The following is a 17,431-nucleotide window of genomic DNA, read 5'->3' on the forward strand; positions in this document are numbered from 1 at the left end:
GTGGCCAAAGTGTTAATGCTGTAACCTGGCAATTTTGTGGAAAACAAGATGGATGCCCACTGTCCCCTCCCATGACTTTTGATTGGATTTAAATCCCACTGCTACTTTGCGCATTAGATTTTCCAGACATTTGTTCAAAGTATCGGATCAGTATCGCTGATACCAGTCTGAATTTTTACTCGGTATCAGATTGGAAAGAAAAACTGTGGTATCAAAGATCACTATTAAGCAAACAACTTATCTATACCAACCAGAAGACAAATTCAGACAAGCAGCTTTTCTACTGTATGAAATATTCCAAGTTAGGCTTGGGGTTAGGGTTAAACCTAACCCTAACCCTAACTTGGCCTGTCCTCAGTGACATTTTCAGGCCTAAACAAGTTGAATTAACTTTGAAAGGCAGGAACAGCTGCCATGGGTAAAGATATGAAATTGACATAGTGGCCAAAGTGTTAATGCTGTAACCTGGCAATTTTGTGGAAAACAAGATGGATGCTCATTGTCTCCTCCTATGACTTCTGATTGGATTTAAATCCCACCACTACTTCGCACAAACCAGTTTTAACTTGGATTGCGCAATTTGCAATTTGCCCCTGCTCACTCATGCATGAAAACCTGGGTCTGTAAATTTGGACAAATATCCAAATGCAGAACTGGGGGTAATTTTTCAAAATGTATATATTTTTTTGATACACCCTATAGTTCTGATGATGAAGGACTCAGTTGTTCAGCAAAACTTGATGACGTAGCGTTACGTATGCAGTTCCAGAAGGATCCATCCTTGGCTTTGAGAAGCACCTAGAGTGTTATCATGTTTTGATTAAAAAAAAAAAAAAATCTTTATTCAGGACCAGTACAATATATCATATCATTTATCATGTATATATGTTGTAAGGTATATTTCCCTACAGACATTTTCTTCCATCCCTGTATATGACATCAACTTTAAATATGTGTCAACAACATACACACATGCTATAAAGAGACACATTTTTGGTGAATACCTCGAGTGTTTCACTTGGTAATCACCTGTGCCGTTAGCCTTGTCATCAGTAAATGCAGTGTGTGTGAAAAGCAGATTGCCTCTGACATCAGATCAGGCTTCTCTCTGTCGTCCTCCCCCCTCTCATGTTGCTGTCTTGCACACACACACACACACACACACACACACACACACACACACACACACACACACACACACACACACACACACACACTATATGTGCAGTATTGGACCTCAGGTTGCTGATTTGTGTGCAGTAATTTGCCATTAAACCAGAGACAGGTGCAGCTGCCTCTGTTTGCAGCGCTAACAAGGCATTTCATCATGGTTAGCTCCAGCCTGGTGCTCTGATCAGCTCTTGTTCTTGTCACAATATCACACGTGTACACATAGCAATACACACACATACAACACACCCATAGACACATTGTGGTGATCTCCACAGGGGCATTTGGAAACACAGATGCAGTGAAAAGGGAATATCTGTTGTTGAATTATTGGTTCTGAAAGCTTACTGTACTGCAGTTGGCAATCAGTCCAGCATTGTCACAGTTGAGTTTTTTAGGTGTTCATATTTTGAAGATGTAGCTATTCTTCTTTTTGTGGTTTTCCGTGTTTTTCCTACTGCGTTTACTTGATATCTGTTTGTGACGATACTGATTTTGAGATAAGTGTTTCAAAAGGTAATAAGATTTACTTTAAAGGTACAGTATGTGATATTTAGTGACATCTAGTGATAAACTTTGTTTTTTGTCCAGCATCCTAACAGCTGAATGGTAGTCTGGCTGCCTTTTGGTGCTGAACAAATTTGCTTTGCCAAGGGAAACTTCTTTATTATGAGTTTTTTTTAACCACATTTTTATGCCGGACCTGACATGGAGGGGTGGGGGGTAGGGGGGTGAAGGGGGAGAACAAGAAGGAAGAAGGTGGTGAAGACCCTCACAAGAAAATATCAGCAATACAAACAATAACAACCATGGTGATAATTCTAATGGTAACAATAACTAGAACCAGTGGTAAACTTACAGACTGAACACTGCCTAAATCCCAACCAAAGGGCGTTTTCACACAGCGTACTCGAGTCCATACCATACTTGGATACGTTCACACCTTTCCCACGGATGTTGTGTTCACAAGCGCGTACCGTGGCCCCTGCCTGAGTACAAGTGGGTGTTACAGGGCCAAAACAGTAGGTGGCGGTGTGGAAGGAATTCTGTCGCTATCAAACAAATGCAGAAGTCAGAAGAAGACAAACCCTTACATCATCATCTGAGCCACTGCAATACTTCTCTATCTGTTAGCCAGTTTGAGGCAAAGTGAAGAAGAGCGACCTTCATTGTCCTGATATATCACCGAGGGGTTCAGCCGATAAGGCGAGCCTGTGCTGTACGGATCCGAGGCTTTTTCAGGAGACAACAGGAGCGCCATCTCTGGTCTCATGGCGATTAGGTCACTTCTGTTCTTCGAGTGGTGATTGTTGTACCGAATTCTACTCCCTGCCAAAAACTGCTCCCCCCTTCCAAAGTCAGGCATGAAGAGGACAATGTGCACCAAATTCACCCTGTCACAACTTTTACTCCTTTTTGACTGTAGGATATGAAATTAATTGTGAATTATTCAACCTCTTAACACCATCATAGCTGTGTAGCAATTAAGTAATTAATAATATTGTAAGAGATTTCAGTTATGTTTTTTATTTGTTTAATTATTAAAGAATTTACAATCTGTAAGGTATATAAAACTTTTTTAAAGCAAAACAAAACAAACAAAATATGTAAAAACAAAAACAGATACTGCCAAAAACTACATCACTTGCAGCTGGGGATGCAGTTTTCGACAGGGAGCAGAATTCGGCACCAGATACTGCTGAAAACTGCATCCCCCATCAGGATAAGCTTGCAAAGCCAAAGGAGTGACATGACTTAAGCAGCTCACATTTGGTGATATTCTGGTGTGACATGGTGAATTTCATACACTTTGTCCTCTTCAATGCTGACTTAAGAAGGGGGAGCAGTTTTTGGCGGCTGCTGTGCGATGCAGTTTTCAGCAGGGAGTAGAATTCAGCACAACAGTGATTAGGTCACGTTTGGTCTTGGGCACGGATCACATTCACACGGCAACGTACCGTGCTGGAGTCCGAGCAGTCTGTACCCAGGACTACCTTCACAACTGGACATGGGTACAGTACTCGAGCATAGAACGTTTGCATTCACATGGATAAAAGTAAGCAGACTTTGGGATCCAGCGTACTCGGATACGGACTCGAGTACGCTGTGTGAAAATGCCCCAAGTCTGCTGTCAGAGCCAGTGTCTGTTTGATGCATTCTGCACATTTCAGTTAAGGGCTGGGGTACAAGTAAGGTGGTGGTGGTGGTGGTGGTGGGGGGGTTAACATGATGACATGATGAATTCATGGGGCCCAGCATTTGTGGGGGGCCCATAGAGCAGAGGAAGGGGTCCAGTGGATACAGGTTAGAAGATGTGAAAATGTCCTGTAAGATCCGCCGTATAAGACAGACATAGAAGTCAGGAATCAGATGTTCAAAGCATGTTAAGTTTCAGTTTCGTTTCGCATGAAGTTATGTGTGGATCGTGCGCACCCCTACCCCTGTTCCGACAGTTCGACAAGATACCAAGGTTATTATCATTAACGAAAACTAACGAAATGACGAAAACTAGAATTGTAAAAACATTTTCGTTAACTGAAATAAATAAAAACTATAATTAAAAGAAAAAAAGAAAAAAACGATAACTAACTGAAACTGTATTGTGTGTTTACAAAACTAACTAAAACATAAAATTTATGAATAAATTTCCCTTCGTTTTCGTCTTTGTCAATGTCGGATTGATATGAAATCGATTTATTTCCCTCAAGCAATTTTAGCTGCTGACACCATATGATATTTAACGGTCCGTCACTTCTCGTCACTTGTTTAGAGTCGTCTTCTTGTCCCCACTCTACCTGGAAACATGGAGACTAAAGTTGGGAGAAAGCAGCAGAGTCCTGTCTGGGATTTATTTGAATATGATGGTGAAGAAGAGAAAAGATATAAAGAAACTAAAACTAAGCATTTAGAAAATAACGAAAACTAATAAAAACTAGCAAACCTGCTCTAACAACTAATTAAAACTAACTGAATTAGAGGAAAAAAAAAGTCAAAACTAAATAAAATTAAACTATAAAGAAAAATCCAAAACTATTATAACTTTGCAAGATACTGAATTTTATGAAAGGGCTCACAACGTTTAGCTTTCATGGGGCCCACAGTTGGCGGTATCACCCCTGGCTGAGATGATACATTAGCCCTAGTCCAGACTCAAAGATACTATGGGATGTTAATGCACCTTAAAATAGCCACATGTAAAATAGAAGAAGAAGGGGCAGTTTGTTCTGAGCTACTGTAACTCCATGGCAGACTCTGTGAACAACAGCCCACTCCCTCTGTACATATAAATGAGTCATTCCAAAGTAACAACAACAAAATGAATCTCCTTTTTGTATGATTATGCCCTAATGAAAACACAACACATTATATTCCATTTCTGCCATTAAATCCTCTTTAAATGGCCCCCACTGGACTTTAAAATACATTTTTAATGTTATCTCATGAAATAAGGAGGAAAAAAAAGAGAAACTGCATTTAACTGTAATCTTTCAGGATGGCTATTTCTTCACATTCAACCTAATTGAGTGTGATTTATCAGTAGCACCATAATAGTAGGCTAATGTCAGTGTGTAATGATAAATCAATAAAGACAAATCTCTGTATAGCTTCGTGTTAAGTTGACCAGGAAGGAAAATGTAATAGAGACAGTAATGGAGTATTTGAAATAAACTCATTCTAACCCAGCTGTCCCATCAGTAATGTTCTCTAAAAGGTAAGGGGTGGAGGTGCAGGGAAATGTCAGGATGAAAAGGAGACAGTAAGAAAAATTAGAAACCGTAAATACACTGCAGCCTGGGTATTGTAATGAATGGAGGCACGGGAGACGGACTTCAGTCAGGATCGAGCATGTCAAGCTGTGGCTGGCTGAAGTAAATTTACTGGGGATGGATCTCCGACATTAGACAGGATTATATGCCTCCCTGGAGTTTCCATCTAAGGTTCTTCAGTGATCAGCCCTCATACTACCTACCCCACCCTTCGTACACATACGCACACACACACACACACACACACACACACACACACACACACACACACACACACACACACACACACACACCCACCTTCCTTGGCCATCTCCCAAGGCGGTCAAACAGATTACTACGGGCGTTAACCCCATCGATCTGCTCCAAATGGCCTCCAAATGCCAGGAATTAGATTTCAGAGTGGGGAAGAGGGAAATAAAGTGCTGTAGTATTTCTTGCTGCTCGATTTGGGAGATAAGTGCTGCTATGCGTTCGTCATTGTACCAGTCCACTCCCCTCCTTTCTCAGTACTTACATGTGATTTCTTCCTGTATTTTATTTAGAGCAGGGCTGTCAAACTCATTTTAGTTCAGGGGCCACATCCTCCCAGTATGATCTGAAGTGGGCCGGATCAGTGAATTAATAATGTAATAATAAATAAATAATGCCAACTCCAAACATTTCAATGTGTTTTATAGTGAAAAAAAGTAAAATTACATTATGGCAACATTTACATCTATAAACTGTCCTTTTAAAAATGTTAATAACATGAACAACCATGAAAAAACTGACATTTGCTAAGAAAAATAAGTGCAGTTTTAACTATATTTTGCCTCACATGTGCATTACAACTTACACATCACAATGGATCTGCAAATTTACAAAGTATTTTAGTAACAGGCAGAATATTAGTAAATTGCATTTACTTCTCTTAACACATTTCTAGTTTTTCATATGTTTTGTGAAAGGCTAGTTTGTAAATTTACACATTTTCATGTAATTTCACTTTTTTTTTTTACACTAAAACAGAGGAAAAATTTGGACTTCTCATTATTTGTAGGTTTTTATGATAGTATTTTACTGATCTGACCCACTTGAGACTAAAGTAGGGCTTTTTATGGCCACTAAAGTAAAACCATTGACTGTTAATATCTTGAGTGTAATTTTTGCATTTCACAAATTCATCCTACGGTCCTATTGGACCCTGTGGCGGGCTGGTTTTGCCACCCGGGCCGTATGTTTGACACCTGTGATTTAGAGCATAACCCCCCCCCAGAAAAAAATAAAAAAATAAAAATTGGATACACCTTTTTGACTGCCTATAAAAATACATAACACGTCTTAATACTGTTGAATGTTGGAGGAAATGAAGGAAGTGTGGGCTGGTGGAAGGGAAAAGTGGCATAAGGAGGTCTGAATATTTCTAATATAATCAATTAAACTACTGCTGGATTTCATAAAGAACCACCGAGTCAATCTAACAGCCATGAATGACTCCACAGTGGGGAAATGATGGAGGGCAGGTTTATTACACTGGTTTATTAGTCTGCTCTTTATGTCAGCCTCGTACCTTTTCCCCTCCTCTTCAGTCTCCCTCCTATTTCCCCTCCTTGTGTCCTCCCTTTCTCCCATCACCTTCACTATCTCAATGTCTTCTGGCTCTTTGTGTTGCATTCTATTCCGCTGCCTCTCTCCCCTCTATTCCTCTTTGTCTAACTGGCATTAAGCTTTACAGCGTCTCCATAGCTGAATAAGTATTGATTAATGTCTGAGTGGTTGTGCTACCTAATGAGAGGCTAAATATAGCCATCCGTACACCGTCCTGCCGCGGCCTCCTCCCTCATCTAGCGCACAAAGTGTGGATTTGTCACACCGTTGGCATGACAACACACCAGTCAAAGCCCCGTGAGCAGTCACAACAGATTGTGTGCATGTGCGCCCAGCAAAAGTAACACAGGATGAAGGAAGTTAAGAGGGATGTGAAGAGAACAAGGCAAAAGAGAAAGTTGCAGCTTTTTTTTTTTTTTTTTTTTTTTGAGAGCCAGTTTTCTTTCTCTCTCTTTTCTGTTTCTCGTGTCATCTCCCTGTAAAAAGATTTCAGGCTTTTGACATTTTTTGGCATCATTCAAGATGCTCCATTGTCATCAGATTTTTCATGCAAAACTATTTTATAGCTGAATGATGTGGGCAAAAATAATATTGTGTTGCTATTCTGGCAGGATGGTGATAGTTTTCTAAAGTGGGTAAAAATTTCAGTTGGAAGCCAACACCATACAAGATGGCACAAAAGCATATTTCTGTCTGTGACAGAAGCCTTGAAAGAGGCTAGAGCAGCAGCCAAGTCTTCAGTACTTATTCTACTGGACTTATCAGCAGCATTTGACACTGTCAATCATGATATCCTGTTATCCATACTCTGGAACATGGGCATCACAGGCCACGCACACTCCTGGTTTCAATCTTACCTTACTGGTCGGTCCTTCAGTGTGTCCTGGCTAGGGCACACATCAGCAGTTCACCGCCTCACCACGGGGGTCCCCCAAGGCTCTGTGTTGGGCCCCCTCCTTTTTGCCATATACACCACCTCACTCGGTCAGATCATCCACTCACATGGCTTCTCATATCATTGCTATGCTGATGATACCCAGCTCTATCTGTCATTCCCACCTGATGACTCCACAGTCTCAGTGCGGATCTCAGATTGTCTCTCTGACATATCTGCATGGATGAAAGCCCATCACCTTCAGCTGAACCTGTCCAAAACTGAACTGCTGGTCTTCCCAGCTAAGCCAACCACACAGCAGGACATCTCCATCACTATTGACTCCATACCTCTGGCTCCTACCAGTGTAGTACGTAACTTGGGAGTCATGATTGATAATCAGTTGATCTTCACGGATCACGTTGCCTCTGTCACCCGATCATGCCGTTTCACTCTGTTCAACCTAAGAAAGATCAGGCCATACCTAACCGAACAGGCCACCCAGCTCCTGGTGCAGACTATGGTTATCTCCCGTCTTGACTACTGCAATGCTCTTCTAACGGGCCTCCCAGCTTGTGTTGTCAAACCACTACAGATGGTCCAGAATGCAGCAGCGCGTCTGGTCTTCAATCAGCCTAAAAGGGCACATGTCACCCCCTTACTCATTGAGTTACACTGGCTACCCATAGCTGCCCGCATCAAATTCAAATCTTTAATCCTAGCCTACAAAATTCTCCGTGGGTCTGCTGCTCCTACTTAGGTGCACTAATAAAAGCTTATGTCGCCCCACGACCACTCCGCTCGTCTGGGGAACGTAGTCTGGTAGTCCCCAGACCTTGTACAAGACAATCCAGGCTCTTTTCATGGGTCGTTCCACGTTGGTGGAACGCTCTACCAAGTGCTACAAGAACAGAGTCATCCCTGCCTATCTTCAAGAAGCTCCTGAAGACCCAGCTCTTCCGAGAGCACCTCCTGTCCTAGCACTTTCAAACATTCCATTTTAAATATTCTAATAAGGTTTTTCCCAGGACAACCACAGATTCTTTCACGATTATCTCTGGACCTGCTGCGGTGGTCCGGCCTCTTCCCTGCCCTCATCATCACCACTCACTTATCCTCAACCGCCTCCATGTGTCTCCCCCTACTCCCCCCTTCTCCCCCTCTCCCCCAGTCCCTATCTCTATCGCTCTCTCTTTTTCCCCTTCTCTACTCTCTCTCTTTAACCCCAACTGGTCAAGGCAGACGGCCATCCTCCAGGAGTCTGGGTCTGCTCGAGGTTTCTGCTGTTAAAGGGAAGTTTTTCCTCGCCACTGTCACCAGTCACAAGTGTTTGCTCCAGGAGGATTCTGTTGGGTTTCTGTAGAATTGACTTAGAGTCTGGTTTTGACCAACTCTATATATAAAATGTCAAGAGATAACTTTTTTGTGATCTGGCGCTATATAAATAAAATTTGATTGATTGAGTGATTTAATTGGTTTTCCCCTGTAAGTCGCTTTGGAAAAAAGCGTCTGCCAAATGCGTAAACATAAACATAAACATAAACACATTTTTAAGCCTGTTTATCAAATAAATAAATGAAAGTTGAAGCATGTGACAAATGAATTAATAGACTCCCATATATAACTTAAAGACCTACTGAATGTGAAAGTAGCATTGCAATAAATGATAGCAAACATGGCAGATCGATCAATTGTTGTGAAAATGTACAGTATATGAAATTTGAATGAAATCGCAGCCAGCAACACTAATATGAAAATGTTATTAAATAATAAAACATCTTTCATTGTGTTACTGCACCCAGTTTTCTCATTCTGATTTTTCACTCTACGCTTTTCGCTTCACTGATCTCATCATCTGTGATCTGTGATCCTTTTAAGTTTTGACGACTTTGTAGCAAAACACGTTATATTTTTACCTGCGGATTGAAATCCACTGAACACTTCTAATGTTTAATAATAATTTAAATCTGACTTTAATGAATTCATCAGATGAGCAGCATTAAAGCGACAAAACCCATGATGCAATACTTTCCGAAATTCTCATGCCAGCTGCTTTATACAAATTACCCGACAATTTTACTAGCTTTTTGTCGCCCTTACCAGACATAGTGTTCACAAGAACTCCTGGATTTCCTCACTGTGGACATAACTACATGTGCACACACACACACACACACACACACACACACACGCCTGTCTGTTGTGTTTATAATGCCTTAAACCAGTTTTATTTGCAACAGAGGGAGTTGGGAACAGACCTGTTCTTTGCCACCTACACTACATTGTCAGTCTCCGTAATAAGTCAGCTTAAACCTGCGATATCACCAAGCTCTAATGTACTCGCACTGACGAGTTTAGTTGCCCACATTTACTCTCTGTTGCATGGTAACCAGTTGAAAGTCTCAGTCCAACCAGCCCATCTTGGTATGACCAGCTGGAGAGAAATGAATGATAAGAGTATGCAAATAGGATATCTCCTTTAATAGCCTGCTGTTTTATTCAGCTGTGTGGCTAGGATAAGGAATCCCCACTGTGTCTAATCACATCTTCTGCCTCTCATTTCACCTGAGGCATATCCGCAATCTAGTCTATTTTTGACTGGCATTACAGCATGCATTGTTCTCATTTGGCATGAATGTACTCACACGGAGCAAAGTTGTGTGTGTTTTTTTTTAATAATAATTGGTCATCTACTTCAAAAATGTAAAAATATTCACAGAAAAAGAGGCTGGTGATTAAATATGGCAGTGGGATACACACAGTACAGGAGCTGTCCACATTAGTTTGCAGTGCCACTTGCAAGAAACTGGAGTGTATCTGTGTGGTCTTACTACACAGACATGGTAAATGTAGAGTTACTAAACTACCCTCCTTTCAAAAAATATAAACTGATAACAGAAGATGTAAACATGTCCCAGCAGCCGCATCTGCCACATCCTAACAAAGTTACCTTGAGATCACAATGTATAGTCGTATATGTCTGGTTAGGACTCTCACTCTTCCACATTCGATTTTCAGTTTTTCAATCTGCGCTGTGGAGGGCCCACTGTGCTGTTGTTCCGTGGGAAATCTCATTCAGTTGCCGGCTGATGGCTAACAAGGTCAAATGACTCTCCAGATGAGATGGACTGTGTCAGAAGGCGCAAACACACACACACACCACCTGCCATTCAGTCAGTCAGTCCATCTATCTACCAGCTGCACACAGGAACACATCCTGAATTGAGTGGCAATAATAGAATACTGAGGGGGAAGTGTTTACTGCTGATAGGAATATCATTACACACTGTGGAAATCAGGAAATCACAGCAAAACCAGTTAGCCAGCTCATGTAGCAATCAATATGAACCTACACTGTTTTTTTCCTCTCTTCTCTTATTTCACTCTCTCTCCCTTTAGCACAGTCTTTTTCTCCGGTTGCTATAGTGACATGAATTGGCTGCATTCTGCAGCATTGGATCAGAGCGGGGGCCCTTCTGCAGCCTGCGAACTGCATTGTTTTACATGATAGTTTGAAAACACACACCGGGCTGCAATTACACCATGCCACAGTAACGAGTTAAATGTAATTCCAATGGCAGGTTGTTTTCATCAACACTATGCATTTCACTAAAATGGAACCAGAGTGGAGGCGCTGTTTGACGTGCATCCATCACACTAAGTGAATCATTAGTTCTGTCGCATTTAGATCATTGTTCAATCGTTCGGTCAAATACATCAGAAAAAAATCTAAATAAACTTCGAATTGTGCAAAACAAAGCAGCTTGAATAGTCCTAAATTGCCCATTCAGAACAAGCACTAGAGACACTCACAGCCGTCTGGCCTGGTTACACGTAGAAGGTAGAATTAGAGACTCTTTAATATCAGAATTACAAAAACACCAAAACTCCTTTACAGTAAACTGACTTTCTTCTGTGACGTCCATCAATATTCCACATGCCAGTCAGGATCAGGGGGCAGACGTTTCCTGTTGCCTGTCTGTACACTGTAAGCCCAGACTTTGTATTTACTAAAATGCTTTAATTACAATGTACTTAAAGGATTTCAGTTTTATTACATTACTATAAAATGTTCAGTATATTCTATTAATTTGTAGACATAGTCGAAAGTATGAAAAAGTTTAAGCTGAATGGATTTAAATCACTACGTTTTAGTCATGACCACACCTTTTTATCTCCACATTGCATTGTGGGTATTGGGCATGTTGTTGAAAACGTGTTATTTTTATGTGCAAGAGTTCAGCGGTGTTGTGGTGTTAGTGTTAATTTTGACTTAATGTGTGTATGGCAATGTTCATTGGCCATTTTGTGTTTGTTTTTGTATTGTTGTAGAAGTGCACCATGAGTGAGAGCCATAGGAAGAACAATGGCTTTACTGTTCATCTATGATCACTCTTGTCAATAGTGAATTTTTTTAGTGATGGGATGTTTGGTTCTTTGAGGGGAAGCTTTTAATTAGGAGCTGTTCACTGAAAAAAAGCGTTCAAAAGACTGGTACTTTTATGTTTTTTAGCATCATTTTGAAACACCAATGTTTTAATGACTAAATAGGCTACATGTGATGATTGACATTACATTTTAAAGGTGTTTAATTGGCGCGGCAGTAAATATTATCTTACCGTAAAATGTGTGGGCTAAATACGTGACATGAGACGTGACATTAGGCAAATGCTGGAATTTGACAAAAAACATCACGGTACATTATGTGGACTAGTCTGTAGCCTAAAAATGAAGGAAATAAAACATTTTCTTATGAAACAACATTTTTCTTTGGCTCATGACTCACAGGTGGTCACTCACTCACTCTCAAACTTTTCTCCGGTTTCGACCAGTCTTCCAGCTCCGCCTCCTCCAGTATGCTCACCTCACACTTCAAACTGTTGTTTTTTTGCTAACTTCTTGCCATGAGACATGCGCAGTGCACAATCACTCTTTGTTTTTCTTCTCGAACATTCTCCTCCTGCCCAATGCCTCCCCAGTGACGCTAAATTGACAGGAAATCGGACACTCCCTCCTTAAAAAAAGAAAAAAAAAAAAAAATGAACGGCTCTTTACAAAGACTCGGTTCCCATCGTTCATTTCAAAGAGCCGTTCAAAAGATTCGATTCATTCGTGAACGTCACATCACCATTGAACATTGGAAATCTTAATGCTTAGCCAAATTAAAAGCACTTCCAGTACTGGTAAATTACAATGAGCTAACTTCCTGCCCATCTTTCAACTGCGGTACAATATATCAAGTTGAATAATTATACAAAGTAATTTATATTGCAAAAGATTTTAATTTAAATCAACTTGGAATTGAGTCCAATGAACTGATGATATTAAGTCTAATGATTATACAGTCTACTCTCGTTAAACCGCCCGCCGTTATACCGCCATTTTCGCTCACCGCCGACCAAAACCATTGCACAAAAATCCCCAGTGCATTATTCCATTAGCTACCACCATTTCCGCCTATCGCCATCCGCCAGCCCAGTTCCATGCACAAACAACACTTATACCATTGATTTCCCGATCGTTATACCGCCAGCGTGATTGCCATCGAGTACACATAAATTTTAACAATGCACTGAAACAAACGCGCCAGACGCTGATCGCGACAAGCTATGAGTAGGTCTACGGAACGGCCACCGTTCATTTATCGCAGAACACTCAGTAGGTCAGGATGTCGGGAAGAGGACGTGGGATTAAGCCAAAGCCTCAAGATGATGGGGTGTCATTTCCCGACACGGTATAATAATGCTTAAAATGTTTCCCCACTTTAAATGATCCCTTACAACATAACAGAATCAAGATTTATTTAGAAACGCAATTAGAACGGGTTAACGGAGGCAGCATAGACATCATATAGTAAAGACATGCACATTATGGACAAAACCCGTTGTAACGCCATTTTCGCTATACCGCCAATTTGGCCGTGAACAGAAGTTGGCGGTATAACGAGAGTAGACTGTACAAAGCAACTGACATTGCAACAAATTTTAAGTTAAATTAACTTGGCTTTTAGTGTTTTGTACTTAAAATAGCAATTCCATTCAAATCAAGCATTTAAGTTCAATACACTCAAGTTTTCATTACTCATTACTTACATTTTTTAAGACAACCAGTTTACTCAAATTTTTTAAGTAAACTCAACTTATCCGGTCTTACAGTGCAGATTTGGCCACTTAAATCTTTAACCGTCATTGTTCCATCATATCCTTAGAGACTAATCTGTGATCTATTGTCTGTATTTTTGCCTTTTCAGATTGAAAAAAGGGCATGTGAAGCACTCAGACAGATACCACAGAGTTTTCATTCAGCCTCTCTTTTGCCAAAATAGGATGAAATATGATCTAATATTCCCTTTCAAATTTCAGACTCTAACCTCTCCTCCTTTTTTTCTTCTCCTCCTCTGTGGCGTCCTTTGTCCCTGCTCACATTTCTTTGTAAATACAATGTGTCTGAACCTTTTGCCTCTTTATTTCTCCCTCCTTTGTTTACCAACACGAACTAATCTAAATGTTCTCTGCTTTTGTCCCCGCTCTCTCTGCAGTGTGACAACGCCAAGGGGCTGAGGGCCTTCTTCGACGCCATATGCTACGGTCCCAAACACCTGATGATCTTCGGCGGTGTCTGCCCGTCTGTGACCTCCATCATCGCAGAGTCCTTGGAGGGCTGGAACCTGGTGCAGGTAGGAAACATATTGTGGAACTTGATCTCACTGACGCTCAGCCAGACGCCACTGAAACCACTGGCTAGTCGGCTCATTTTCTTTCCTGTGTTTTTTGTGTCGGGTGGAGGGATGACGGACAGAGAGGCCGGTGTTTATTTCTGTCCAACCATTTATTGTCTGGATTGGAGCAGAGTCCATATACAGATGGTTGTTTTGGCATGTCAACCAACACAGCCTGTTTATAGATAGTACTATTTTACTTTATGGCACTGGAAAATACATGACACCTAGACTAAAAACAAAAAGTTAAGGATATCTCTTTTTTTTGTAATTTTTTTGGTCATTTTTGCCATTTGTAACTAAAACTATGTTGGTCATTAAAAAAATGTTTCAATTCAATTCACACACAAAAAAGTAAAAAGTGCTTTGCAAGGATCCAAACTGAAAAAAAATAGTCCAAAATTTAAAAATATCCTTAACTTTTTGTAAGTAGTATATCTGTGATGTAGTACCTCTAGTGCAGGGGAGTCAAACATACGGCCCGTGGGCCAAAATCGGCCTGCCAAAGGGTCCAGTCTGGCCCGTGGGATGACTTTGTGAAATGCGAAAATCACACTGAAGATACTGACAATCAATGGTGTAAAAATGATTTTAATTCAGGTTCCACATCCAGACCAGTGTGATCAAAAGTGGGTCAGACCAGTAAAATGCTATCATAATAACCAATAAATAATGACATTTTGCCCTGCGATGAACTGGCAAAATGTCCAGGGTGTACCCCGCCTTCACCCATAAGTAGCTGGGATAGACTCCAAGTGACCCCCATGACCCTAGTGAGGATAAAGCGGGTTCAGATAATAAATGAATGAATGAATAAGGACATTTTCCTTTGGTTTAGAGCATAAAAAGTAAAATTATATCATGAAAATGTTTTACATCTACAAACTATCCTTGAAAAAAATGTGAATAACATGAACATCCATGAACACCCTGAAATGTTTTATTGAAAATAAGGGCAATTTGAGCAATATTCTGCCTGTTACTGAATTACATCCTGCTCTAAGCAGTCTTTTTGCATCTGTCAATGTCACTTGTACATTTATAAAAGTCACCTACTGCACGCTTGTAAATTTATCATTATTATTGCTATTTTTTGTCACTTTTAGTCCTTTCAAAAAATTTGCCTATATATTTGTCTTTTTTTTCTATTGTATTTGATGCATATTCTCTTCTGCTGCTGCACACTTGAATTTCTCCCTTGGGAAATCAATAAAGTACATCTTATCTTATCTTATCTTATCTTAAATGTTTTGTGTATTTGTAGATCCACTGTGATCTATAGGTTGGAATGCTCATGTGTAAATGATAAACTGAAGCATTATATTGGTAAAATTACACTTATTTTCTTCTGAAATTTCAGGTTGTTCATGCTATGCACATTTTTAAAGGATATCCTGTAAATGTAAACATTTTCAAAATGTAATTTTATTTGTTTCCCTGTTAATATGTTGAAATTTGGGATAGGAGTACATACGTTTTTACTTCTTCCTACTCCTTTTCGAGCATGTATAATTTCATTTTATTATTATTATTATTATTATTATTATTATTATTATTATTTAGTTATTTATTTACCATAACTATTATTATTTATTTATTCATTTTGTTGTTTGTTTGGTTATCAATCATTTATGTACCAGTACTTATATTTTGTTGGTTGATTTTTGTTTTGATTTCACTGTTGACATGTTCAAAATAAAGATTTCATTCATTCATTCATTCATTCAATATTTTACTGATCCGACCCACTTGAGATCATATTGGGCTGAACGTGGCCCCTGAACTAAAATGAGTTTGACACCCCTGCTCTAGTACAAGTGTCACAATGAAGGCGAATTTGACCTTATTTCTCCTATCAGAAAACCTGAATGTGCTGCTTAACTGAGTCTCAAAAAACGACTTCTTTCTTAGTTTTGCAATGTGCAGATAGGTCCTGGGATTTCTGAGGGGTGCCAACTCATGGCTTAATCCTTCATTAACCTTGCCAGGGTGAATGTCTAATTGGCACTGCTCTAATCCATAGAATCCCACTCCTTTTTTACTATCAGAGAAAGAGTGCAAATAGCTTAAGCCCATTATATAGCAGCAGAAATCATTTGTTAAAAAAATGTGAGCATGACTTTTAAGAGCTTGAATTATGTATATGAAAGGAAACACATCTTATGAAATTATAAACGAACAGAAAATGTACTCCGTGGGATGCTTTGTCATGACTGTGGTCTGATAAGTGTGTCAGGACAGTTGATGTTAATTAGCTGCTTATAATTCATATAAATAGGTTTCACCATTCAATTAAACTTTCTAAATGGCACATGTTGCCATTAACTCAGTGGAGCTTTATGTTTGCTCACTGAGAGCATTTAACACCACTCATTTTTGCATGTGTTGAACTTTTGACCTCCGGGTTTATAGCTTACCGTGTCTTTGAGCTGTACTTCAATACAAATGAGGGGAAATGTCTCTTTCTAAAACAAAAAAAAATAAAAATAAAAATCATTTCATTTTACCACACATCCTACAAAGGTTATCAGGCACAGATAAAGGAGAAGTGAAGCTTGTGCCTGGAGGAGATAACATGCTGTAGTTCAAGAGGCTGCGTTTAGAACTGAATATCATATTACGTGGCATACTTCTTTCCATTTGCAATTACTGTGAATCTGCTGCTTTTCATGTTCCTCTTTTGCTCGTGTAGTGTCAGGGTCACTCAAGAGTGAAAAGATCGGCAGGATGAGGGAATGAAAGGAGGAGTAATTTTTTGTTTCTGTGTTCACTTCCTTTTGGTGGCAATGATTTCAGTCTGGAATAAGGTTCAGTCATGGTTGAATCTTAAGTGCTCTTAATTTGGTGCGTGTGTGTTTTTGTACGTACGTCTGGCTGTGTGTGCATGCCCGTGCTTGTATGTCTTTGTATGTGTGTGTGTGTGTGTGTGTGTGTGTGTGTGCTCTCTCACCCTCTATTTATTGGCTTGTTTAGCGGTGATTACCTGTGAGAAGTGCAGTAGCAATCATCTGCTCTGCAGAACACTCTGCCTGGTACAGCGTGTTCCCCAGAGCACCGTAGCTTACCAACCAACCTCTTTTCATTGTCAATACACAGACCAACACTAACAAATTCATGCTGCTGTGGACGCACATACACAATCTGAGGCTGCCTGAATAAAAGACAACAAGTGACTGAGGAAAAAATGTAAAGTTGAATGGCTGAGGAAAAGCCTGAGATGTAGCAGCTCCAGAATAAGCACTTGAAATCCATTCCGGTCATAATTGTTCTTTATTGCTACACACAGCTAAATTGATCAGTATAGGCCAGCAGACT

General features: G+C 40.1%; 1 protein-coding gene across 1 annotated transcript in view; it reads left to right on the forward strand.

Moving 5' to 3' along the window:
• Positions 1-17,431, forward strand: part of gabbr2 (gamma-aminobutyric acid (GABA) B receptor, 2) — a 526,760-nt gene that overhangs the window by 94,698 nt on the left and 414,631 nt on the right. The window contains 1 exon segment of the mRNA XM_030147570.1: positions 13,937-14,074. Within this exon segment, the coding sequence (XP_030003430.1) occupies positions 13,937-14,074 (138 nt within the window).

The sequence above is a fragment of the Sphaeramia orbicularis genome, chromosome 11 (assembly GCF_902148855.1).
Source record: "Sphaeramia orbicularis chromosome 11, fSphaOr1.1, whole genome shotgun sequence".
NCBI classification, from domain to species: Eukaryota; Metazoa; Chordata; class Actinopteri; order Kurtiformes; family Apogonidae; genus Sphaeramia; species Sphaeramia orbicularis.